Source organism: Gadus morhua, chromosome 3 (assembly GCF_902167405.1).
Source record: "Gadus morhua chromosome 3, gadMor3.0, whole genome shotgun sequence".
Lineage (NCBI taxonomy): Eukaryota > Metazoa > Chordata > Actinopteri > Gadiformes > Gadidae > Gadus > Gadus morhua.
The window spans coordinates 844,990-872,768 of NC_044050.1; the positions used below are offsets into that span (position 1 = coordinate 844,990).

Here is a 27,779-nt window from a genome sequence, read left to right on the forward strand (position 1 = left end):
CTCTCGTTTTGAAGGCTGAAATACAAGTTGATGACGCTGTGCTCAGAAGCAAGTAGAACCGACAAGTCAGCGGGCAACCTGCCGGGTTAATGCCCTCCTCCCAGCCAATCAGAATCAAGCATTAAATGAAGTAGAATAACATTCAATAATGTACCCTGAGGCAGTGTTGGGGTAGTTACTCAAAAAATTAGTTACGCAATTAGTTACTCATTACTAGTAACTTCTGTAAATTAAAATGAAATTACTTTACTAGTTACTGCATTTGAAAAGTGCCTTCAGAACTTATTACTTTACTTTCCCGTTTCTTAATTTACTGTAGATACATGGACAAACATCATAGCTCTATCATCACTCAGTGTTTATTTTATAAATCTATAAAAAAAAAAAAAAAAAAGCACTTTTCATACAAGGCGGACTCAAAGTGATTCACATATAAACATTGTCATACAATAATATTAATTAAAAATTAATTGATAGAAAAGATGAAAGAACGATATCCCTGTCTGCAAAAAGAAATGCTTCACTGTAAAATCCACAAACAACAGGATAAAGTAGGCTATGGTGAGGTCAATCAGTAGCAACACACAAGTTTAAAAACACAGGCTTTGAGAAACATGATAACAAAAATTAAGTGGTCAATTTATCCCATACAATTAAAACAGAAATGCACTAAAGGCGGTGACACATGCTTTAACTTTATTAGGTCCAAAGGCTGAATGAACCTGATCCATTTCGCAAGCTATGACATCATAAGTGTGTTTTCCTCTCACCCTTTTGCAGGCAAGAGCAGCCTTCTCAAATGCTGTCTATCCAGTGCACCGTCATTCCTAACTAACTTTTGTTGTTGGCGGACCAAATGTCCGCGGTGGTGGACACATGATCCAGGGAGGACTCGAAAATTATTTTGAGCTTCGATTCCATGTCGGTATAACACTTCTTCCGGTTATGGAAAAATGTCTTCCTGTCGGATGTTGGCTTGCGAGTCGCGGATATTTTATCTAGTCTTTTGGAGAGAGAGGTCATGTTTCCCGAAGCTCCGCTGGGCATTGGAAAGAACTACTTAATTCATCGTTCAGATCTACTTTATCTTATTTTATTTACCTAACAGTATATAGTTTGTTTCCGTCGTCCTCAATCGCTCGATTCAACAATACATTTTGGCACTTTTTACTCCCGGATCAGACCGCAGAAAAAGCCTTGGACTTTCCTATCGCCAACATGCCTCTGTATTCGGATATCTCCAAACTGAAACAGACATTGGCTTTAATTGAAACGAGACTAGCAGCAGTAGAAAAATGCAAAGGACTATCACAGGATACAGTGCCGATGGGTGAGTTCGCTGAGCTCACTCAGATACAGCAAGATGATCAAAGCTACACTGTATCCTTCCCGAAGCTGGACATGAGAGAGACAGTTCCAGCTGCGTCTCACTGGAACAGAGTCGGCGCTAAGCCAAAGCAACATACCAAAGTAAATCAACAAGTTCACTCAACACCAAATGCTAAGCTACCCAAAGCTAAAGTTATCAGCCGGATTAGCCCGTTACTCAAATCAACCCTGCCACTGAAGAACCGGTTCCTGCCACTTCAAGAGTCCACGAACGCGCCTGCCACCGATGCACCCCTGAGCCCCGAGATGCGTCCGGACGGACAGTGCGGACAGAAACGGAACAACCAGTCGCCACGGAGGCGGGCTGCGCATGTGTCTGCCACCGTCCAACAAGGGCCCATCTCAGAGAAAGCAGATGAACCAGACACTCTGATTATAGGAGACTCAACTATCAAGGATATAACCGGTAAGAAGATCAAAACATGCATCTTCCCACATGGAATGGTTAGTAATATCAACCATAAACTAGCCAAAATCATATTGGAAAACCCCAAAATCTCACAGATTGTTGTGCATGCAGGATTTAATGATATTCAAAGAGAACAGTCAGAACTTCTGAAGAGGGATTACACTGATCTATTGGATACACTGGATAAAATACACATCAAGTCTTCCATCAGTGGACCCATACCAACTGTTGACAGGGGAATAAACAGATTCAGTCGTCTACTTGCACTGAATACATGGCTTTCCAGAGTCTGCAATGAAAGAGGAAGGGACTTTATTGACAATTTCAACTTATTCTGGGGGCGCAAATATCTTTTCAGAGCAGATGGCCTACACCCAAACAGGTTAGGCTCAAAACTGTTGAGTGACAATCTACTCTTCTCGCTTTACGCACAGGCCACAATCTTGCCATGGTCTGACGCACAGGCCACAATCAGAGCACAGGTTGAGAAGAAGCGAGACTACAGCCTCCCCCACACAACTACTCTGCCACTATCGGACACACAGATAGCAGACAGCCCACAGACCTTGAAGAGAGACAACAGCCCGCCCGACGCCATCAACACTGTGCCCTCCCCCATCGCTGATGCTGGCTTGGCGAGGAACGGCCACCCCCCTCCTCTGCATTCCCCCATCGATGATGACCTCCAGCCTCATCTCTCCCATAGCCACAACAACAACTCCAGCTCCGATGTCTCCCTTTGCGATTTTCCAGCCGAATTTAAGAAACTGGAACATGCTGGCATCAAACTTGCATCTGTGTCAATGATAGCATCGCCACGTCATGGCCGCAGGCTGCTAACACTGCTAACACCCAGGAGGACGGCGCCCCGCCCCCGCCCCGATAGTAGTCCTGAGTATTACTGAGACAAAAAAGGGTTCAGCCGTAGACACAGTATGAAGGAAGTTTCTCATAATCTGCTGAACCCAAGGTTGCCTACGTCAAAGCAGGGCAACTTTCGCATTCATGCTGTCACCACTAAGAGAGTAAACAAAGGGAAACTTAGACACACTGCTAACCTCACAAATCTCATATCTATTGCCTCCAAACCAAAAACAACCTTAAAGCCTATCAACAGCACCATCAGGATGGCTCTACTTAATGTGAGGTCTCTTAATAACAAATCATTTTTAGTTAATGATTTTATTAACACTTCCAAACTGGATTTTATGTTTTTAACTGAAACATGGCTGGAACAAAATAACAGTGCAACCGTTCTGATAGAGACAGCTCCTCCCGACTATAACTTTTTTGATGCATGTAGATCTGGAAAAAGAGGTGGAGGGGTTGCTGCTATATTTAAAAATGTATTTCAGGGGAAACAGATGTTATTTGGGGATTTTCCATCGTTCGAATACCTTAGTGCTGTATTGAAATGCTCCCCCAGAGTTCTCCTATTAATTATTTACAGGCCACCCACATATTCTGCAAATTTTTTCGATGAATTCACAGAATTATTGTCTAGCATCTCCACAGAATTTGACTGTCTAGTTATAACTGGTGACTTCAATTTTCATACTGATGATTTGAATGACAAGTGTGCAAAAAAACTTTTTACCATTTTGGACACATTTGAACTGTCTCAACATGTGAAAGAGGCTACTCATTGCAAGGGGCACACTCTAGACCTGGTTATCACAAAGGGCCTCAATGTTTCTGATCTCTCTGTGACTGATCCTTCCTTGTCTGACCACTTTTGTGTTTTCTTTAACATATCTTTTATTCCCGACATACAGACAAAATCAAACACTGTCAAAAAACGGTATATCAATGAAGATTCTAATGTACTTTTTAAAAAGGCCATCTCCTTGCTACCACCTCTAAACCCATGTACTGCTGATGATCTTGTAGAAAACTTTAATTTGAAAATTTTGAAAGTCATAGATGTCATTGCACCTTATAAGGTTAAAACGATTTCTGGAAAGCAAAAGGCACCCTGGAGAAAAGCTGCTTCTGTAACAGCACAGAAAAAGGAATGCAGGAAGGTTGAACGCATCTGGCGTAAAACAAAACTTCATATTCACCATGATATCTATATAGAGAGCCTCCGTGCCTACAATTTAGACTTAAAAAATGCTAGAGAAACATTTTTCTCCAATATCATTAAAACCAACACTAATAATGCAAAAACCCTATTTGCAACTGTTGACAGACTGACCAACCCCCCAACAGAAATTCCACCTGATCTCCATTCCACGCAGAAATGCAATGAGTTTGCAGCTTTTTATATTGATAAAATTGAAGGTATCAGACGCGCCATCAATATCTCCACGTCAAACAAAAATGTTGGACTACCACCCTGTTCAGGCAAAAATTACGTGGCAAGGATGGCATGCTTTAATGTTATAGACTCTCAAAATCTTGTGGAAACTGTGACACAACTAAAGCCATCCACCTGTTGCCTTGATACTATACCTACCAACCTCTTTAAGAATGTTTTCGACTGCCTAGCAGTAGACATATTGCAGATAGTTAACAACTCTCTCCAGTCAGGCAAGTTCCCAAAAGCTTTGAAAACTGCAGTTATTAAACCCCTTTTAAAAAAGCGGAGCCTAGATGCCTCTATTATTAACAACTACAGACCAATATCAAATCTACCCTTCATAAGTAAAATCATTGAGAAAGTTGTCCTCCAGCAACTAAATCACTTCCTGGCATCAACTGGTTGCTATGACACCTTCCAATCAGGATTTCGACCCCTGCACAGCACTGAGACCGCCCTTATTAAAGTTGTAAACGACATCCGTCTTAACACAGACTCTGGCAAAACCTCAATACTAATGCTACTTGACCTCAGTGCTGCATTCGACACTGTAGACCATACATTACTTCTGGAAAGGTTAGAAAACTGGGTGGGGCTTTCAGGCACTGTCTTAAATTGGTTCAGGTCCTACCTACAAAATAGGAACTACTTTGTTTCCATTGGCGACTTTGTATCAGAATCAACCAACGTGACATGTGGAGTCCCACAAGGTTCGATCTTAGGACCCTCTTTATTCAACATCTACATGCTCCCACTAGGGCAAATCATGCAAAATAACAATATTGACCATCATTGCTATGCTGATGACACGCAAATCTATGTATCGCTATCACCAAATGACTATCGGCCCATAGATCTGCTGTGCCAGTGCATTGAGCAAGTGAAGGAATGGATGTGCCGAAATTTCCTTCAACTAAATGAGGACAAAACAGAGATAATTGTATTTGGTCCTAAAACGGAAAGGCTTAAAGTAACCCAACACCTTCACTCTCTGTCCCTGAAAACCTCAATCAAAGCCAGAAATCTAGGGGTTATCATGGATTCAGATTTACATTTTGACAGTCACATCAAATCAGTTACAAAATCGGCATATTATCACCTTAAAAATGTAGCAAGACTTAGAGGGCTCATGTCCACCGAAGACTTACAAAAACTTGTACATGCCTTTATCACTAGTAAGCTTGATTACTGCAATGGTCTCCTCACAGGTCTTCCAAAACAAACTCTGAGGAAGCTTCAGCTTGTTCAGAATGCTGCTGCTAGAGTTCTAACAAAGACCAAAAGATTTGATCATATTACACCAATTCTGAAATCGTTACATTGGCTTCCTGTAGGTCAGAGAATTGATTTTAAAATCATGTTGCTAACCTATAAATCCCTACATGGTTTAGGCCCAAAATATTTAACTCATATGCTTCCACTACATCAGCCTTCTAGACCACTAAGATCCTCTGAGACCAATCTGTTAATTATCCCCAGAGTAAACACAAAACATGGGAAAGCAGGATTTAGTTACTATGCAACAAATAGCTGGAATAAACTCCCAGAGGATTTAAGACTTGCCCCAACTCTGAGCACCTTTAAAACAAGACTGAAGACTTTTATGTTTGCTATAGCTTTCTGCTAAAATCTTAAATACATTGCACTTTCTAAAAAGCTTTTTTAACTTTGCCTTTATTTTCTATTTTAATACTAAAATGCCTTTTTCTATATTAACCATTTCTTTGCATATGTTTTTCTTTTACTTATCTATTATTTTATTTTATTGTATGACAATGTTTATATGTGAAGCACTTTGAGTCTGCCTTGTGTATGAAAAGTGCTATATAAATAAAGTTGCCTTGCCTTGCCTTGCCTAGTATGTTTCTAAATCTGGGCGATTCAATAGTCGACAGGGAAAGCATGTCTTCTACAATGAACCCTGCAACCAGCCGGTCTTTCTGTGACACCTGCTTCTGTGCTCCAACACTTGAACACTCCTTCGCAAAAGCAGCTACATGACTCAAATCGATCGCTATGGCAACACGCCGAGGCAAGCAGGCGCTGCAGACACAGAGGCAGCACGCACCACAACAGATCAAAACTTCACACGCAGGCAAACACGGCTTGGGTAACGCAGGAAAGCGCGTTACTATAGTCTAGTAAAGTAGTGTAGTTACTGATATTTTAAATGTAATGCGTTACTTTACTTTTTTTCCCAAAAAAGTGCAATAATGTGCAATAAAACATGATAGAAACTGTATTTCGCTAGGATACTTGATTCAACCACTCTATTTCATCCTAGGCAAACAACAATGTTCAAAATACCGGAAAAAAATAATAGCTCACAGCAACATATTGAAATAAAGAACTATGAACTAGTTCATCTTTTGGAACTGTGAACTTAGTTCAAAATTTTGATTATGAACGTTTAACTGAACCAGTTCATTCAAAAATTTGTGATCTGAACTTTGAACTAGTTCATGTAGAAAGTGAACTTTCCCAACACTGCCTCCAGGCACCACAGGTCAGAACCTAACTCTTGATGTCCTGTACTGTGCAGGTCAATGGAGAAGAAACATAGCTCATTTGGTAGGTAATTAGTCTATGATCGTCGGTAATATATGCCGTTTAATCACTGTTACTGAATATAGCCCTAACCCCTAACCCTAATCCTTTCCACTGATCATAACCATATCCACTAAATTCACTGATCATAACCTTATCCACTATCTAACCCTATCCACTGATCGTAACCCTATCCAGTGATCACAACCCTATCCACTATCCAACCCTATGCACTGATCATAACCTTATCCACTGATCATTGCCCTACCCACTGATCATAAGCCTATGCACTGATCACAACCCTATCCACCGATCACAACCCTATCCACTGATCATAAACCCTTCTACTGATCATAACCCCATCCACTTTCTAACCCTATCCACTATGTAACCCTATCCACTGATCATAACCCTATCTACTGATCATAACCCCATCCACTTTCTAACCCTATCCACTGATCATAACACTATCCACTGATCAGAACCCTATCTACTGACCATAACCCCCACTGATCATAACCCTATCCACTATCTCACCCTGTAGCAACCAATAACGTAATATGCGCCAATAAAGTAATAACTGACAATAATTTAATCATTTAAATGTAATAAAGCCAATAACATAATAACGTAATACATAATAATGTACTAAGGTTGATGGGGCAATAACGCAATAACTTTTTGCCAATAATGTTACGTAATAAAGTAATAACGTTAATGCCTGGTTATACGTTATTGGACTTGTATTAGAAAAAATATTTGAAAATATAATAACTGAGTCAATAATGTAATAAATAAAAAAAGAGGTATCACTTTATTTTAATTTTCAATTTCTGGAGAGAAACGGTCACACTTAGACTTAATATTGCATCTTGCAACACATGCTTAAATATCTGACCTTACAGATACCCCCCTCCACAGTATGCCTTATAGGAGCAAATGTGATGGATTCATGTGTAACTCTTAGGGTTCCGTTATAGGACTCTGTGTATCCAACTCTGTGACCACGCAGACGCTTTGACGGAGTCGTGAGCCTTTCGAAGTTTTGCGTTACAGTTTTCAGTATGGTATTGCAATTCACCGCTGGAATGCTAGGGGCTGCGGGAAAGAGACGTTGGAAAGAGACGCTGACCATAACAGCCCTGCGGACTCCATCGTTCTGAGTAGCCTCTACGGAGAGCAACACGTCGGGCTATGGAGAAGGTCTCTAAAAGGGTTTGCGACGATGGAGAGGGCTCTCCGTGGCTACGGAGAGTACTTTACGCAGTATAATAAACAAGGCTTTACTTTTACTCTGGAATTCTTGAATCAAAACAGCTTTGGGGCCAGCCTTATCTGCAGAGCGACATTAGATCACTTGCAGATTAGGCTGAAAATGTAATAACTGAGCCGATAATGTAATAATTCATAAATACGTCTGCAGCCCCGCATTCAATATTATCGTATTATACTGCTGTATTCACCAATAATCATAAACTGAATGTTTGTCTGATGCATATGCCCTAGATCAGGGGTCTCCAACCTTATTCCCTCTGAGAGCTACCTTTAGATAATAAAAATGACAGAGAGCTACTCGTGTTTTATATTGTGTTACATTTATTCACATGGCTAGTTTGTATCAAAATCACCAGAATAAGGTTTTGTTTGGCAAAAGCATTTACCAGACAGAAAAGATTTTTGTAAAAACATTGAAACCTCAAATTAAACTCAATGTTTATGCATGCTTGCCTATGCATTTATCTGTATTTTTAACCACCAAACACTGTTAAACATATTTTTTGTATGAACATTTTCAAAATGCAGGCGATCTGTCAAAATATAATAATTGAACTCTTCAATATGCATATCTATGGATTTCTTTATCTTCTCATCTATCACTGATAAACTTGCATATTTTGTACGAACATTTGCAAAACACTGTCATCTAATTCTCTCACTGTCAAAACATAAAGGTTGAACTTATCAGTTTGTGCCGGCATTTCTTCACCTTTACAACTCACACCTTTGAACTCTCATAGGCTACTATTGATGAAAAAACATTCATACCTACATCCCTATTTCCTTTGTCCACATCACACTTTCAGTCATTTATTAGTGAGACCTGGTACTGCATGGAGATAACAAGAGAGCTCAGAGCTGTATGCTCGAATGTACACACTTAGGTTCACTCTTATATAGTCTTTCAAATGTTCATCTGTCAGTCTTGATTTTATGACATACATGTCAGAAAAAGCAGATTCACATAGGTATTTGGACCCAAACAAAGCAGCTATCTTCAGAGCTGCTTGACACAGATTATTAGTTTTCTGGCTCAACCAAGCTCAAGAAATGTTGTACATGCTGTTGAGATTTAAACTGGACATCATTTTGGAGGTTTAGAAGTTCAATTTCTGTTTCAACAGGATCAACACAGAAAAGTTCTGCCATCTGCCCATAAATCTCACTTATGTTCACATCCATGATGGGTTGGCCATATATGTCACACAGTACTCAAGTTTCTGAAAGCCTCTGAATCTGTCTGCCAACTCCTGGCCAAGTTCTATCAAGAGGTCACAATACTTCTCTGTGTTCAAAGCTTTGGCTTCCCCTGCATGGGTTTCCAAAACCTTTGCCACAGAGGGGAAATGCAGGAATCTTTTGGCCTTCAACTGCTGGATGAAAACGGCCATCTTTGCTCTGAACACGTTAACAGTGCTGATCATGTTGCGCACATCTTTCTCTTTACCTAGAATCTTTGAAGTACCTTACCCTTGCTTACCCCTTGAATTGCTTGAAGGCCCTGTGTTGCTTAGCCTTTGCTCTGATGGAGTTGATAATGTTGACAACCGGCTTCATTACATGATCAAATTCCATTACCGTCGCACATTAAGCCTGTTTTGAATTATGCAATGGTAGTCCAGAAATGTCGGAAACTCCGGGTCCGCTTTGCATCGGGCAATAAATCCAGCATGTCGACCGGTCATCGCTGCTGCTCCGTCAGTGGTTACTGAAACCAGCTTTTCAATAGGGATCATCTGATCAATGAAATAGTTCTTCACGGCATTGTAAATATCGACTCCGCTGGTTTTTGTTTGAATGACAGTTAAGTAAAAACTCCTCATGCACAGTGCAATCATCAAAAACCATGTGAAATGAAACAGAGAGCTGGGCTGTATCGCTCGTGTCAAGTGATCATCACACTGAATTGAAAACCATTTACACCTGTTACTGTCAGTTTCCAACTGTCTTCCTGCATCCACAGCCAGTGCAGACACTCTCCTTGCCATTGTAATGGCACCCAGTTGTACATCAGCAAAAGCAGATAACATTTCTGTCTTTCATTTGTGGTCCTTGAATAACGTTTCAGCCACCGCGTTCATCGCCTCCTTTACAACACTCCCATCAGTGAAGGCCTTTTTCTGCTTTGTCAGGATGTGCGCCACTTTAAACAAAGCCTCTGTACAAGCAGTAGCCTTCTGTACTGGTCTGGTAAAAAGAGACTGCTGCTGTTGTAGCTGTGCAATCAGCTCCTTGATCTTTTGTTACCGTAGATTGGTATCGACTGGAAAGACCTGTGAGAAGGACCTGTGGACGGTGGTGAAATGGTGCTCCATGTTGCATTTTCTACCGACCGCCAAGCTTACTCCACAGATCAGACAAACACACTTGTCCTTTACATTTGTGAAACGAAAATCAATTTCCCAATTCTTGTGAAAATAGTATGTTTCCCGCCTCTTATTGCATTACACAAACTTGGTAGTTTAACTGGTAACATCAAAATGCCATTATCAACGACCAACCAAATTAGATGGCAGTATAAATTCTTTAAATGATTGGCAAATAATTATTCAGTGTCAGAAGGGGGCGGGATATGTGTGAATTCAATTCGATGGAACTTAGAATAGGCTTGGCAAGAAAAACAAAATGAACAAAATAGCATATTTTTCATTTAACCACAAATTTGTGGTTAAATGTAGAGCATTTGGAGAGCTACTCTGAAGGGCGACTGGTAGCTCACGAGCGACATGTTGGAGACCCCTGCTCTAGATTCTGCTCCTAAACTGATTTAATGCACATGTTCATCCATCCACACACAGAACTTCGAAAGGCTCATGCCTCCGTCAAAGCGTCTGCGTTGGTCATGGAGTTTGATACACAGAGTGCTATAACGGAACCCTAATAGTGACATATACATCCTTTGCTCCTTTAAGGCATCCTGTGGAGGGGAGTATGAGGATGGAGGGGTAACCCAGATATTTAAGCATAAAATATAGTGATACCTCAGTTGTTACATTATTGGCTCAGTTATTACATTTTCAAATATTTTTTTTAATACAAGGCCAATAACGTAATAACCAGGCATTAACGTTATTACGTAACATTATTGGCAAAACGTTATTACGTTACTGGCGCAACAACTTCATACATTATTGGCAAGGTACTACGTTATTGGCCTTATTACATTTAAATTATTACATTATTACGTTATTGGACGTTATTACGTTATTGGTTGCTACAAACCCTACCCACTGATCATAACCCTATCCACTATCTAACCCTATCCACTATTAGGGTCATTTTTCTACTTAAAAACTATCATTTTGTTATTTTACTAACCTAACTAATTACCCATCCAGGCTTTTCATCCGGGCTTTTGCATGTAAGAAAAGTTGAAACAATGGCGTTGGTTGCTAAAAGGGTATTACTTCGCCTATATGGCATTTTTTGTGATTTAGACCTGATGAGAGTGGACAGCCAAGGGACACGACTGAAGTTCTGTCAGTCGTTTGCAAGATCTGCTCATGCTTGATCTGCGCAAAAGATGGGCAGACGACGAATCTTCTCCACTTGCGTGTGCGCCATGCAGAAGTTAAAAGAAATGATGATTAACAAATTATCACAGAGCATACATTTTGTCTCATGTCAATTGACAATAGGTAAAATGTGTCGGCGTCGGCGACTAACTTTTTATTTTATTAGGATATTGATGCTCTTTGCAGAACAGAATTTGTATAAGATAAAAAAAACTTTTAATTTAAATGTCCCATGGCATGTTACTTTATGAATGCTTAATATAGATATTATTGGGCCCCTAGCACAGTTTGAAGACGTTCCCAAAATCCAGCCGTTGTGCAGTTACAGCCACTATGAGCCAGTCGCACATTGAGCTTTCCCCAAACACGCCGTTTCGGTATCTGTAGCTTTAATGCAAATGAGGAGGAGAGAGGTGGGTCAAGGGTGGGGGTTTGGCCCTGAGAAGCTTGTGGCCACGGTACCATGAGCTCTGGTTACAGTGGATGTGTCGCAATGGCGAGGCGTACACAGCCTTTGACAGTGTTCTGTAAATATTCTAGAGCACTACGGTTGCTCCGGCGGGAGTCCTGAAGCTCTGTATCTAAATAATATCATATTATACATAGATATCTATATAATATAATATATATTATCACGGCCAAAAGCTGTGTGCACCTCCAGACGATATTATGAATCTCAAATAACTGCGTCGGGTTCTCCGACGTCTCTGGTTCTTTCACTTCCACATCGATCAGAAGTGGAACAATCTCTTCCACATGTTGAAGGAAGAGATTGTTGCCCGCGATTGTCTCCCATATAAGCATCGCTGCCCGCTGCCGAGGGACCACTGCCTTGGCAGCGGGCAGAGCTTAGGCACCACTGCCTCAGCAGCGGGAGGCGGGCACCACCGGGCAGCGGGGCTCCAGTGGGAGACAATTGTGGGCAACAATCCCTTTCTCCTCATGTTCATGTTCTTCAGGGAGTCAAAGCCAAAGTTCCTTCCCCCCAATTCCTTCTCAATGGCTGAGATAACCCCAACTACAGTCTTGTGTGGAAATACCAGACACGTCAGAGAACCCGATGTGTTATGCGCCATAACACCAACAGCAGAACGGTTATCCAAATAACAAAGAAGTGTGCAGCGCTTGCGTTACAGTGTGTGTATCCATACACACATGCGGCGCTCGAACGGTCGTAGCTCATTGGGTAAAGAAGAGAAAGGGGAGGTAACATTTAAAAAAAAATCCAAATCAGCGTGTCTGAGCTTTCTTTTTTCAAAGGCAGAGCAGGATAGCTAGTGCTCGTTTTACACCTAACACAATTTTTAGCTACTGGGGGACCATAGAAAGGCACTCACATTAAGGTCAGAAAATCTCATAAAGTGAAATTTTCATTTTCTCGCTCAGGACAGGATCTAAAGGAGGGAGGCTGCTGCTTCGCTGTACATTTTCTTCAGCCGCAGTCATAGTTTGGTGACATGGCACAGAGTATTCTGGCTCGAGAAATGCGATCATATCGCGGAACCCCTTCTTCTCGACTACGCTTATTGGCAACATATCTCTTTTCTTCTCTCTTTTTAGACTCGACTTGAGCACCAGTTGAGAATCGTTGGGTCGACACATTGTTCATATCCCTAATCTTAATCTCCCGCTTCAGTGCAGTAGCCACAGAAGAGCTATGTGACAAACAACAAGCAAGATTTTGTGACAAACTACAATAGGATACTAGGAATTCATTAATTTTGGCTGTCTTCTTGTACAACATTTAATATTATAAGTTAAATGTACATTGTAAGAAATGTAAAAAAGACAAGAGGCTAACAATGTCAAGATCTCGCCATCTTGATGTCGGTCAGCTATCACGATGGACGATGATGTCGTCCATCGGCGCAACCCTATCCACTATCTAACCCTATCCACTATCTAACCCTATCCACTGATCATAATCCTAGCCTCTAATCATAACCCTATCAACTATCTAACCGTATCCACTATCTAAGCCTATCAACTGATCATAACCCTATCCCCTATCTAACCCTATCCACTGATCATAACCCTATCCACTATCTAACCCTATCCACTGATCATAATCCTATCAACTATCTAACCCTATCCGCCCACCATAACCCTATTCACTGATCATAACCCTATCCACTGACAATAACCCTAGCCTCTAATCATAACCCCATCCACTATGTAACCGTATCCACTATCTAAGCCTATCAACTGATCATAACCCTATCCCCTATCTAACCGTATCCACTGACCATAACTGATCATAACCCTATCTACTATCTAACCCTATCCACTGATCATAAACCTATCAACTGATAGGTTGATAGGTTTATGATCCACTGACAGTGTTGGGGAGTAACGGAATACACGTACCGGCGTTACGTATTCAGAATAAAAATTATAGCTAAATGTATTCTGTTACAGTTACAATATAAATAGTTTGTATTTAGCATACAGTTACATTGTTGTAATGAATGGATTACATGACAATACTTCTGTTTCAGCATTTTATTCCTGCTTTCACACCAACAGCATTTAGTGTGCAAAAACCGAGTTTGGTCCCTTGGTTCGGTACGTTTGCGTTGGTGTGAATGCAACCACCTCCCTTCCAAACTAACCCTGGTACGGTTCGCTTGAGATGTGAAAGCGAACGCACCTCGGTCCGATCCAGTTCTACAAAGCATATGCCTCTTTGGACGTAACAGGCACCCGCTCAGCCGCGCACATTATGGAAATTATTGTTTGATTAGCGGTAACTCCAAGGCTGGTAGCAAATTGTCGGACCGTCTGGGAATTTGGACAGACAGACACATAAAACGTATGCTGGAAAACACACATAAAAATGCCAATGCATTTAACACATTCAGCCCTCTCGCTCTCTCTCTCTCTCTCTCTCTCTCTCTCTCTCTCTCTCTCTCTCTCTCTCTCTCTCTCTCTCTCTCTCTCTCTCTCTCTCTCTCTCTCTCTCTCTCTCTCTCTCTCTCTCTCTCTCTCTCTCTCTCTCTCTCTATGCACTTAGCTCAGTGAATTTATTTTTAGATGTAATAGCAAATATCTTTCACATGAACATACCCTTAGGCCTATAGTCTTTGTTCCACTACAGCAAATTATATAAAATAGTGCACTTTCAGGGAGACTTGGGCCTAACACATTCAGCCAGTTTCAACAGAAGAACACACCAGAATAGGCCTGTTTAGTAAGCAGGATTTGATGCCGCATTCCTACACTTATAAAATGCAATTCAATGTGGAAGTAATCCAAGTATTCAGAATACAATACTCAGATTGAGCGATACGTTGCATATTACATTTTTGGGCATGTATTCTTTAACTGGATATATTTTAAAAGTATCCTTCCCAACACTGTCCACTGATCATAACCTTATCCAATAATCATAACCCTATTCACCATCTAACCCTATCCACTGATCATAACGCTATCCACTATCTAACCCTATCCACTGATCATAACCCAATCCACTATCTAACCCTATCCACTGATGCTTTATGCGTATGTAAGTGCACAAGGCCTATGTTATGGTGTACTTATTGGTGGAAACAAAAAAAGCAAACAAATACAGTACCAACAAGTTATTTCCGGACAACGGCGAAAGCTTAATTTATTGAAGAAAATGTCATGCAAAAGTTTGTTGTCCTTCTTCGACGTCATCCATTGTTGCTCTTGCCTAATGGTTCACGTTCTACTCTTTCATTTGATTCATTAGCAGGCTAAGGCAGGGCAATTACCTTGATCCTGCCATTGTCTTTGGACTTATGTTTGTGTGTGTGTGCTTGCGTGTGTTTGCGTACGTGCATGCGGTGTGTGTGCGTGCGGTGTGTGTGTGCGTGCTGTGTGTGTGTGTGAGCTGCAGGTTGTTTGACACATGCGCACTTGACCAAGTGTGGAGGAGCAACTTGTTTGACAGGCCTGCTATTATAGAATTAAGATATTTTAGATATTCTGTATATTATATATCCACCCCATCCGACATATGATTGGTTGACGAGCCCGCCCCATCTCACATATGATTTGTTGACGAGCCCCACCCGTCTCACATATGATGAGCCCGCCCCATCTCACATATGATTGGTTGACAAGCCTGCCCCATCTCACATATGGTTGGTTGACGAGCCCTCTCCATTTCACATACGATTGGTTGACGAGCCCGCTCCATCTCACATATGATTCATTTTAAAAGTCTTTGCTTTCCAATCAAATTGTTTTTCCAAATCCTCATTATAATTTTAACAGATGTATTACTATGTTTGACAATTTTTATAATTTCTCATTTCTTATTCAACCACATCTCCTCCATCTCCATTCATCTGGGACATGTGCTGCTAATGGGGCTGTTAAGTGGAACAAAAGAAGAAGCCATGAACACAAGTAATTCAAATGTACTTCCTCCTCTGAGCTGCCCTACCTGACAGGATGAAGAAGATTCCAGAGACGAAGGCGAGCACGGTGTGGTGAGGCCGTATGTGGCCCACGTTGCTGAGGACGAAACCGATGAACATGAAGAAGAGGCTAACCAGAGGGAACGGCGTGGCGGAGCGAATCATCTCTGAGTGTACAGGGACAGGAGGAGACATGTCCTTTACTTCCACTGCAGCGGCCAGAGCACCTGAACATCAACGCCAGAAAGACTTCCAATATCACAGGGAAAGACACTGAATCCTGAGGAAGATTATCCTATCACAGGGAAAAAAACTGAATCCTGAGGAAGACTATCCTATATCACAGAGAAAAACGCATATTCCTGAGGAAGACTATCCTATATCCAGGGAAAGACACTGAATCCTGAAAAAGGCTATCCTATATCACAAGGGAACCTAACCCTACTCCAATTGAACCTAACCTATCCAATCAAATCTAATCTAGTTTTACCCAACCTAATGTAACCCTATCTAATTTTACCCATTCTAATCTTAACCTTATATTATGAAACCTAAACCAATCCAATCCAATCCAATCTATCTCAAAAAATGAACTGCTAACCTGAGTCGTTTGAGGAGGTAGTCAGACAGTTTGGTGCAACCTCACTTACTGAGGGACTGGTTTACAGACAGAGTGGTGGAGATTCACTTACTGAGGGACTGGTTTACAGACAGAGTGGTGGGGCGTCGCTTACTGAGGGACTGATTTAGAGACCAAGTGGTTGAGCTTCACTTACTGAGGGACTAGTTTACAGACAGAGTGGTGGAGATTCACTTACTGAGGGACTGGTTTAATGACAGAGTGGTGGAGCTTCACTTACTGAGGGACTGGTTTGCAGACAGAGTTGTGGAGCTTCACTTACTGAGTACGCTGACAGTGGACTCTGAGGTCAGCTGGCCGTTGGTGGGCATCATGTACTCTATAGTGAAGCAGCGTCCTTTCTCCTCCCCTGGAGCAGGAGAAAGAGAAGCAAACATGTGAGCTCTGGTTGATCTGAGGTATCATGGTCTACAAACTGTTACAATAAACTGGTTTGAGGAGATCAGTAAGAGTCACTAGATGAAATGTGGCTTAGTAAGACTGGGGTGCACATTGGGCCTCTCCAGATGAGAGGAGACAGAAGGGGTGTCCCAGGACAGCCAAGCACAAGGCCCTGAACCAGCAGGCCGGTGGAGCCCAGCCAAGGACCGGGGTACAGCGCAGCAACGGCCACAGGCCAAATCCGCAGCTAGCCGCCCCTGGGACCAGCCCGCAGGAGCATCCCCTTCTCTCTCTGTCCCCCCCCTCCCTCTCTCTGTTCCCCCCTCCTTCCCTTGTCTCTCCCCCTCTACCCTTTTTCTCTCTTAATGCCCCCCCCTCTGCTCTCTCTGCCCCCCCCCCTCTCTCTCTCTGCCCCCCCCCCCCCCCCCCTCCGCTCTTTCTCTCTTTCATTGGCAGGAAGCAGCTTGTAATCAACCCTGCTGAATAGTGTGGTCGTTACGTTACTCATCCATAACTGAATTAATTAAGGTTTAGAGCTGTGTGTTTTTTTCCCATAGATCCTCCGTTCATGTTTCATAAAGCCGTCAGTGGAGACACGATCCGGGGTGGAGAGACGAATTCAATGTATTTTACTGCGATGGGAGAGAATTAGAGAGGTGACTTTGTTCAAATAACACGTTCTGTATACATTCACTTTCAGCTTGATGGAAGTTATTGGTTATCGATAGCGTCCCTAGCGTCCCTAATGAAAGCTCCGCCCTTGAGTTGAGCACAGATGTGACGCTCTTACTCAGCAGGTGACTATATCAGAAAGTCCCAGGTCATTTGATAATAGCATGTTTTTAACCAAGGGAGGGAGCCCTCTTTACAATTTAAACCAAGTTGAGTGGGGTTTGATTCGCCTTTCAACGTGCAAGCTGAGATCATCCCTGGCTCCCAGCAGCCCTACACTTGCCTCAATATCAAACTCAACCCCATCCTCACCAGTCCTGCTGGTTGACGGGGCGACTTGCCTGCATGGTGTAGGGGTCTTTTCTGGGTCAACATTCTGAACCAGGACAGCTAAATGGGCAATAGGGCCAGTTGATTGGTCGGACAGACCAATGAACACACACACACACACACACACACACACACACACACACACACACACACACACACACACACACACACACACACACACACACACACACACACAGCCCATTAGTGCTCTGCAAGAGTGTGCCCTGCTGAGCAGCTGAGAAAGCATGTTGCGTAAGCACCCAGCCAAATGAGCCCCCAGGGCTGCGGCCCCAGACTGAACTGGGGCAGCTCACAGGCAGCTTCACCTCACTATATGCCCATGCAATTCACTAATGGAGGTGGTGAAAGGCCATCAGCCTTGGTGTTATGTATTGCAGGTATTTAAAGGTCCCATGACATGAAAATCTATCTTTATGAGGTTTTCTAACATAAATATGAGTTCCCCCAGCCTGCCTATGGTCCCCCAATGGCTAAAACTTGCATTCGTTGTAAAACGAGCACTAGGTGTTCTGATCGCTGCCGAGGCGGTGGTCCCTTGGCAGCGAGTCTCCAGCGGGAGACAACCGCGGCCAACAATCGCAGGCAACAATCCCTTTCTCCTCAATGTCGTGGTTCAGTCTACTTCAGACTGGACGCCAAAGAACCAGAGACGTCGGAGAACCCGATGCGGTCGTTTGAGATTCATAATATCTTCTGGAGGCTCACACAGCTTTTGGCCGTGATAATATCTATTATATGATATAGATATCTATGTATAATATGATATTATTTAGATATAGAGCGCCAGGACTCCAGAGCGCATGGTACCGTGGCTGCAAACTGCTCAGGGCCACACCCCCACCCTCCTCCTTGACCCCCCTCTCTCCTCCTCATTTGCATTAAAGCTACAGACACCGAAATGGCGCATTTGGGGAAAGCTCAATGTGCGACTGGCTCGTAGTGGCTGAAATTCTGCACCACGGCTGAATTTCGGGAACGTCTTCAAATACTGTGTTTTGGGCCTACTAATATCTATATTAAAGCATCCATAAAGTAGCATGCCATAAGACCTTTAAGAAAAGATAAAGCTTTAACTTTTAACCTGAATGATGTCACTTTTCAAATGCAGCCTATAACTTCCTTAAAAAATGTCTGAACAGCAATGTGTTTGGGAATTAGACTTTATAAAATCGGTTTAATGTTGTGTTATACTTTAGGATTGTGGGTAGTGTAGTAGTAGTAGGTGGATATCAATGACATCACAAATAAAATATGTGTTTTTCTAAAAGCTAGATGTTCAAGTCTTAATGGTCCAATGGCATGCTACTTTATGGATGCTTTAATATAGATATTAGTAGGCCCCAAAGACAGCTTTTGAAGACGTTTCCCGAAATTCAGCCGTGGTGCACAATTACAGCCACTACGAGCCAGTGGCACATTGAGCTTTCCCCAACTGGTGAGGCCGTATGTGGCCCACGTTGATGAGGACGAAGCCGATGAACATGAGGAAGAGGCTAACCAGAGGGAACACCATGGCGGAGCGAATAATCTCTGAGTGTACAGGGACAGGAGGAGACATGTCCTTTTTTCTGCTGGTGATAAGAGGCAGCAGAGAGAGAGGTCATGTTTCCCGATGCTCCGCTAGGCATTGGAAAAAACTACTTAATTCATCGTTCAGATCTACTTTATTTTATTCCATTTCATGATCATAATACTTAACAATATATAGTTTGTTTCCGTCGTCCTCCATTGCTCGATTCAACAATACATTTTGGCTTTTTATGACTCCCAGATCAGACCGCAGCAAAAGCCTTGGACTTTCCTATCGCCAACATGCCTCTGTACTCGGATATCTCAGGCACGGAGACTGGGAAATGCACAGACTGCACCAAACTGCGACAGACAGTGGCTATATTTGAAACGAGACTAGCAGCATTAGAAAAATGCAAAGGACTCCTCCAGGATACAGTGCCGATGGGTGAGTTTGCTGAGCTAACTCAGACAAATACACAACAAGATGATCAAAGCTACACTGTATCCTTCCCGAAGACAAGAGAGAGACAGTTCCAGCTGCATCTCACTGGCACAGAGTCGGCGCTAAGCCAAAACAACATACCCAATTGAATCAACAAGTTCACTCAACGCCAAATGCTAAGCTACCCAAAACTAAAGTTGCATGTATCAGCCGGATTAGCCCGTCACTGAAGTTAACCCTGCCGCTGAAGAACCGGTTCCTGCCACTTCAAAAGTCCACGAACGCGCCTGCCACCCGTGCACCCTTGAGCACCGAGATGCGTCCGGACAAACAGTGGGGACAGAGACCAACCATGAACCCGTCGCCAGAGAGGCGAGCTGTGCATGCGTCGGCCACCCGTGCACCCCTGAGCCCCGAAATGTGTCCGGACGGACGGTGCGGACAGAGATGGAACAAGAACCAGTCGCCACGGAGGCGAGCTGCGCATGCGTCTACCACCACCACCTCAAGCCAACAAGGGCCCATCTCACAGAAAGCAGATGAACCAGACACTCTGATTATAGGAGACTCAACCATCAAGGATATAACCGGTAAGAAGATCAAAACATGCTACTTCCCAGATGTGATGGTTAGTGAAATCAACCAGAAACTCGACACAATCATATTGGAAAACCACAAAATCTGAGATTATTGTGCATGCAGGACTTAATGATAATCAAAGAGAACAGTCAGAACTTCTGAAGAGGGATTACGCTGATCAGTTGGATACACTGGACAAAATACACATTAAGTCATTCATCAGTGGACCCATACCAGCAGTTGACAGGGGAATAAACAGATTCAGTCGTCTACTTGCACTGAATACATGGCTTTCCAGAGTCTGTAATGAAAGAGGAAGGGGATTTATTGACAATTTCAACTTGTTCTGTGGGCACAAATATCTTTTCAGAGCAGATGGCCTACACCCAAACAGGTTAGGCTCAAAACTGTTAAGAGACAATCTTCTCTTCTCTTTTTCCCACAAATCTCCATGGTCTGACGCACAGGCCACATTCAGAGCACAGGTTGAGAAGAAGCGAGACTACAGCCTCCCCGACACATCTACTCTGCCACTATCTGCCACACAGATAGCAGACAGACCAAAGACCTTGAAGAGAGACAACAGCCTGCCCGACACCATGGACACCGTGCCTTCCCCCATCGCTGATGCTGGCTTGGCGAGGAACGGCCACCCCCCTCCTCTGCACTCCCCCATCGACGATGACCTCCAGCCTCATCTCTCCCATAGCCACAACAACAACTCCAGCTCCACTGTCTCCTCCCTTTTCGGTTTTCCAACTGGAATATGTTGGCATCAAACATGCATCTGTGTCAATGATAGCATCGCCACGTCATGGCCACAGGCTGATAACACCCAAGCGGAGGGAGCCCCAGCCCCCCCTGTACTTATAGTAGTCCTGAGTATTACTGAGACAAAAAAGGGAGTAAACAAAGGGTAACTTAGACACACTGCTAACCTCACAAATCTCATACATATTGCCTCCAAACCAAAAACAACCTTAAAGCCTATCAACAACACCATCAGGATGGGTCTACTTAATGTTAGGCCTCTTAATAATAATAATAATAATAATAATAATAATAAATGAAATTTATATAGCGCTTAATATGGTACTCTAAGACGCTTAATAACAAATCATTTTTAGTTAATGATTTTATTACCACCTCTAAACTGGATTTTATGTTTTTAACTGAAACATGGCTGGAACAAAATAACAGTGCAACCGTTCTGATAGAGACAGCTCTTCCCAATATATATATATATATATATATATATATATATATATATATATATATATATATATATATATATATATATATATATATAACTTTTTTGATGCATGTAGATCTGGAAAAAGAGGTAGAGGGGTTGGTATATTTAAAAATGTTTTTCAGGGGAAACAGATGTTATTTGGTGATTTTCCATCATTCGAATACCTTTGTGCTGTATTGAAATGCTCCCCCAGAGTTCTCCTATTAATTATTTACAGGCCACCCACATACTCTGCAAATTCTTTTGATTACTTCACAGAATTATTGTCTAGCATCTCCACAGACTTTGACTGTCTAGTAATAACTGGTGACTTCAATTTTCATACTGATGATTTGAAAAACTTTTTACCATTTTGGACACATTTGAACTGTCTCAACATGTGAAAGAGACTACTCATTGTAAGGGGCACACTCTAGACCTGGTTATCACAAAGGGCCTCAATGTTTCTGATCTCTCTGTGACTGATCCTTCATTGTCTGACCACTTTTGTGTTTTCTTTAATATATCTTTTATTCCCGACACACAAATAAATAAAATCAAATACTGTCAAAAAACGGTATATCAATGAAGAATCGTATGTACTTTTTAAAAAGGCCTTCTCCTTACTACCACCTCTCAACCCATGTTCTGCAGATGATCTTGTAGAAAACTTTAATTTGAAAAATTTGAAAGTCATGGATGTCATTGCACCTTATAAGGTTAAAACGATTTCTGGAAAACAAAAGGCACCCTGGAGAAAAGCTGCTTCTGTAACAGCACAGAAAAAAGAATGCAGGAAGGTTGAACGCATCTGGCGCAAAACAAAACTTCATATTCACCATGATATCTACAAAGAGAGCCTCCGTGCCTACAATTTAGACTTAAAAAGTGCTAGAGAAACATTTTTTCTCCAATATCATTAAAACCAATACTAATAATGCAAAAACCCTATTTGCAACTGTTGACAGATTGACCAACCCCTCAACACAAATTCCACCTGATCTCCATTCCACGCAGAAATGCAATGAGTTTGCAGCTTTATATACTGATAAAATTGAAGGCATCAGACGCGCCATCAATATCTCCACTTCAACCACCACCCTACCACCCTGTTCAGGCAAAAGTAACGTGGCAGGGATGGCATGCTTTAATGTTATAGACTCTAAAACTCTTGTGGAAACTGTTACACAACTAAAGCCATCCACCTGTTGCCTTGATTCTTTACCTACCAACCTCTTTAAGAATGTTTTTGACTGCCTAGCAATAGACATATTGCAGAGAGTTAACAACTCTCTCCAGTCAGGCAACTTCCCAAAAGCCCTGAAAACTGCAGTTATTAAACCCCTTTTAAAAAAGCAGAGCCTAGATACCTCTATTATTAACAACTACAGACCAATATAAAATCTACCCTTCATAAGTAAAATCATTGAGGAAGTTGTCCTCCAGCAACTTAATCACTTCCTGGCATCAACTGGTTGTTATGACACCTTCCAATCAGGATTTCGACCCCTGCACAGCACTGAGACCACCCTCATTAAAGTTGTAAACGACATCCGTCTTAACACAGACTCTGGCAAAACCTCAATACTAATGCTACTAGACCTCAGTGCTGCATTCGACACTGTAGACCATACAACTTTTGGACAGGTTAGAAAACTGGGTGGGGCTTTCAGGCACAGTCCTAAATTGGTTCAGATCCTACCTACAAAATAGGAACTACTTTGTTTCCATTGGCGACTTTGTATCAGAATCAACCAACGTGATTTGTGGAGTCCCACAAGGTTCGATCTTAGGACCCTCTTTATTCAACATCTACATGCTCCCACTAGGGCAAATCATGCAAAATAACAATATTGACCATCATTGCTATGCTGATGACACGCAAATCTATGTATCGCTATCACCAAATGACTATCGGCCCATAGATCTGCTGTACCAGTGCATTGAGCAAGTGAAAGACTGGATGTGCCGAAATTTCCTTCAGCTAAATGAGGATAAAACAAAGATAATTGTATACGAATCGGGTTGGAGTCCCAGAGAAAGGACCAAGTTCCTTTAGGTCGGGTTGGAGTCCCAGAGAAAGGACCAAGTTCCTTTAGATCGGGTTGGAGTCCCGACGTGGGTTCCTTTGGTTCGTGGTTAGAGTTATGTTGTTTTGATTCCCGCCGTGGAATCACAGATATTGGTTGGGATGAATCTGAGAGGAAAAAAAGTGAGCCATCATCTGATGTTGGCATACCGAGCTCCTTGGGAGACATTTCCAAGTTTTGTCTGGGTTAGAGTCCTAGAATCTGGATTGGAGTCCCAGAGAAAGGACCAAGTTCCTTTAGGTCGGGTTGGAGTCCCGACTTGGGTTCCAGAGAGACTGTTGATCTGATCTTAAATACATTGCACTTTCAATTTTACTTACTAAAAAGCCTTTTTAACTTTCAATTTAATTTTCTATTTTTACCAGAAAGATACATGATCTGATACCAGAGAGAAAGGATTAGGGTTACTAGAATCCGGGTTGGAGTCCCAGAGAAAGTACCAAGTTCCTTTAGGTCGGGTTGGAGTCCCGACGCGGATACCAGAGAGACTGTTGATCTGATCTTAAATACATTGCACTTTCTATTTTACTCATTTCTTTGCAAATGTTTTCTTTTACTTATCAATTATTTCATTTTATTGTATGACAATGTTTATGTGTGAAGCACTTTGAGTCTGCCTTGTGTATGAAAAGTGCTATATAAATAAAGTTGCCTTGCCTTGCCTATCTCACAGGGAAAAACACAGAATCCTGAGGAAGACTATCCTATTTCACAGAGAAAAATGCAGATTCCTGAGGAAGACTCTCCTATATCCAGGGAAAGACACTGAATCCTGAGGAAGGCTATCCTATATCATAGGTAAAGGCCCTGAATCCTGAGAAAGGCTATCCTATATCACAAGGAAAGACCTAACCCTACTCCAATTGAACCTAACCTATCCAATCTAATCTAATCTAGTTTTACTAGGGGTGTGACGATACACTCAACTCACGAGACGAGACGAGACACGATATTGGGTTCACGAGAACGAGACGAGACGAGATTTTAAGAAAACTGACAAAGTTTATGACTGGACCAACAGACTTTTATTTAACCGAGTTTCACATGCATTTTGAAATGTTTTATGTAACTCTTTACATGCATGAAATTTAAACTAAAACTAAAATTTATAAAAGTTAAAGTAAAATAAATTAAATTAAATATTTCTCTTTTTTTCAAGTGTAAACAATAATATGTGCAAAACCAAATCAAAGTACCCAAAATGCTGCCAAACAAATGATTTAAAAGTGGTGGGGGCATCTTCGACGGTAGTACGGGTATTTTCCGACGTCATTCTGGCTGTCTTTAGCTGTGTTTGAAATCTTTCCCTATACGCTCACTCACTATTCCCTGTGGTCATGATATAGTGCACTACATAGGGAACAACATTTGCGTCAGTAAATACGCCGGGTATTTGTATGACTTAGACAGATGTGCCCAAATCATGTAAACAAACCGGGCACCCCCGAGGAAAGCTGGAGGTTATATTGATGATGAATGTTACATTTCCTTGTTCAAGTTTTTTTTAATTAATTTTGAATGTTAAATATTTTATGTTAAATCCCGAATAAATGTTGACATTTCTGAACGAAAGCCGGAGACTATCATTAAATGTATTTGTTTCCGAGGTTATTCAGCTTCTTCTTCTCCTCCGGAAAAACACGACCGCATTGCATTTAGGGCTGGGATAAACGATTATTTTTTAAATGATTAATCTAGCAATTATTTTTTCGATGCATCGATTCATCTAACGATTCATTTATTAAGTCCGATTCGATTTCGATTCGATTCTCGATTATCTCCCCATTAATTGAATAATAGCAATTTATACATGTTGATTTACATATCTGAATGAAAAAAATATGAATTCCTTAACAATTCAATACATGTTTATTGCCTTTAAATTCCAAAATAAAAGTGCAAAGTAATGCATTCTTAGAATTCTACGGTGCTCGGTCATCTGCAGCTGCTACCGGATGGCGCCTCTTCAGGTGCTGGTGAATTGCCGTGGTGATAGAATGGAAAGTCATCTCCATTTTGCAAAGACAACATATCACGGAATCGTTTCCTTTCACATTAAAGAATTCCCATACTTTAGAGGAACGAGTGCGTGGCGCCTTGCACTTATGAAAGTCTGAGGAGCCACTCAGACTTGCAACTACGCTCCGGCGCCGCCCATCTTTTCTTTTCTTTTTTTTTTTTTTTTTAATCGACGCGCATTTTTCGCGTCAACGTAATATATGCGTCGACGTCATCGATTACGTAGACGCGTCGTCCCAGCCCTAATTGCATTGTTGTATATTGGGTATTTTTAGTGCACTATATAGTGCATGAAATTAACCACTGAGAATTCGAAAAAAAATATAAAATGGCGAGCACCCTATATGGTTCACTATAACCGTGATAGGGAACGATTTCGAACACAGCTTATGGCTGCTTCCCCTCCTCTTCTTCTTCTTTTCCTTCTCCTTTAGGTTCTGGCAGGCTAGATGTAGCAAAGGCGCATTACTGCCCCCACAGGCCACAAATAGAAGTTCGGTCTCACAAATCTCACGAGACTGATTTTTAACGCAACGGGTAATATCGTCGAGTTTTATCTCGTGAGATCTCGTGGCACAAGAGCTCGTCACACCCCTAAGTTTTACCCAACCTAATGTTACCCTATCCAATTTTACCTAATCTTACCATAACCTTATATTATCAAACCTAAACCAATTCAATCTAACCTAATTTACCCTTGACCCGCAGAATGGTGGTGCAAAATTACAGCCACTACGAGCCGGTCGCTCATTGAGCTTTCCCCAAATGCGTCATTTCGGTGTCTGTAGCTTTAATACAAATGAGGAGGAGAGAGGCAGGTCAAGGAGGAGGTTGGGGGTGTGGCCCTGAGCACCTTGCAGCCACGGTACCATGCGCTCTGTTCACCATGGATGTATCGCAATTCCGAGGCGCACACAGCCTTTGGCCGTGTTCTGTAAATATTCTAGAACACACGGGAGTCCTGGTGCTCTATATCTAAATATTATCATATAGCCTACATAGATATCTATATCATATAATATATATTATCACGGCCAAAAGCTGTGTGAGCCGATATTATGAATCTCAAACGACCGCGTTGGGTTCTCCGACGTTCCTGGTTCTTCAACGTCCACATCAATGTGAAGTAGACTGAACCGCGACAAGGAGGAGAAAGGGATCGTTGCCGGGCAGCGCTTATGCACCTCCGCCTCCGGCGGTGGTCCCTCAGCGGGGCTCAAGCGGGAGACATTCGCCGCCAACAATCCCTTTCTCCTCCTTGTCGCGGTTCAGTCCCTTTCTGACGTGGTCTACCCACCTGGACACCGTGGGAAAGAAAGCCAGACAGAGACTGTACCATCTCAGGAGGCTGAAGAAATTCAGAGCCTCCAAACCAGTCCTGCAGAGCTTCTATGCATGCACCATAGAGAGCATGCTGACTGGGAACATCACCGCTTGGTATGGGAACACCACCATTCAGGACCGTAAGGCTCTGCAGAGAGTGGTGCGTTCAGCTGAGCGTACCATAGGGGGGAAACTCCCTAATCTAGCAGACATTTACACCAAGCGGTGCAAGGGCAAGACCAGCAGCATCCTGAAAGACCCCAGCCATCCTGGCTACGGACTATTCTCCCTGCTCCGCTCTGGAAACAGATACCGCTCACTGGCGGCAAAAACTGAGAGACTAAGGAAGAGTTTCTACCCCCAAGCTGTGAGGTATCTAAATGGCACTGATTGAAGCACTTTGAGCAGCTGCACTTATTGATATATATATTTATTTAAGTAACCCCCCCCCCACCCCGCTCCTTAGAGTTTGTGCAATAACCTCTGACATATTTAATGTATTTACTGTTTGTTATGTTTGTTATGCATATATTTAGCATGGAGCCGACTGTGAACATTTCACTGCAATGTATTGTGTATGTGACAAATAAAATCTGAATCTGAATCTGAATCATGTCGTGGTTCATGTTCTTGAGGGAGTCAAAGTCAAAGTTCCTTCCCCCCAATTCATTCTCAACCTTGGCTGAGATAACCCCCAATACGAGT

General features: G+C 42.2%; 1 protein-coding gene across 1 annotated transcript in view; it reads right to left on the bottom strand.

Moving 5' to 3' along the window:
- LOC115541027 (voltage-dependent calcium channel gamma-5 subunit-like) overlaps window positions 1-27,779 on the bottom strand; it is a 63,654-nt gene that overhangs the window by 18,717 nt on the left and 17,158 nt on the right. The window contains exons 3-4 of the mRNA XM_030352737.1: window positions 16,734-16,855; window positions 15,858-15,998 (exon numbers count right to left, since the gene is read on the bottom strand). Of these exons, the coding sequence (XP_030208597.1) occupies window positions 15,858-15,998; window positions 16,734-16,855 (263 nt within the window). The remainder of the gene's footprint in view (window positions 1-15,857; window positions 15,999-16,733; window positions 16,856-27,779) is intronic.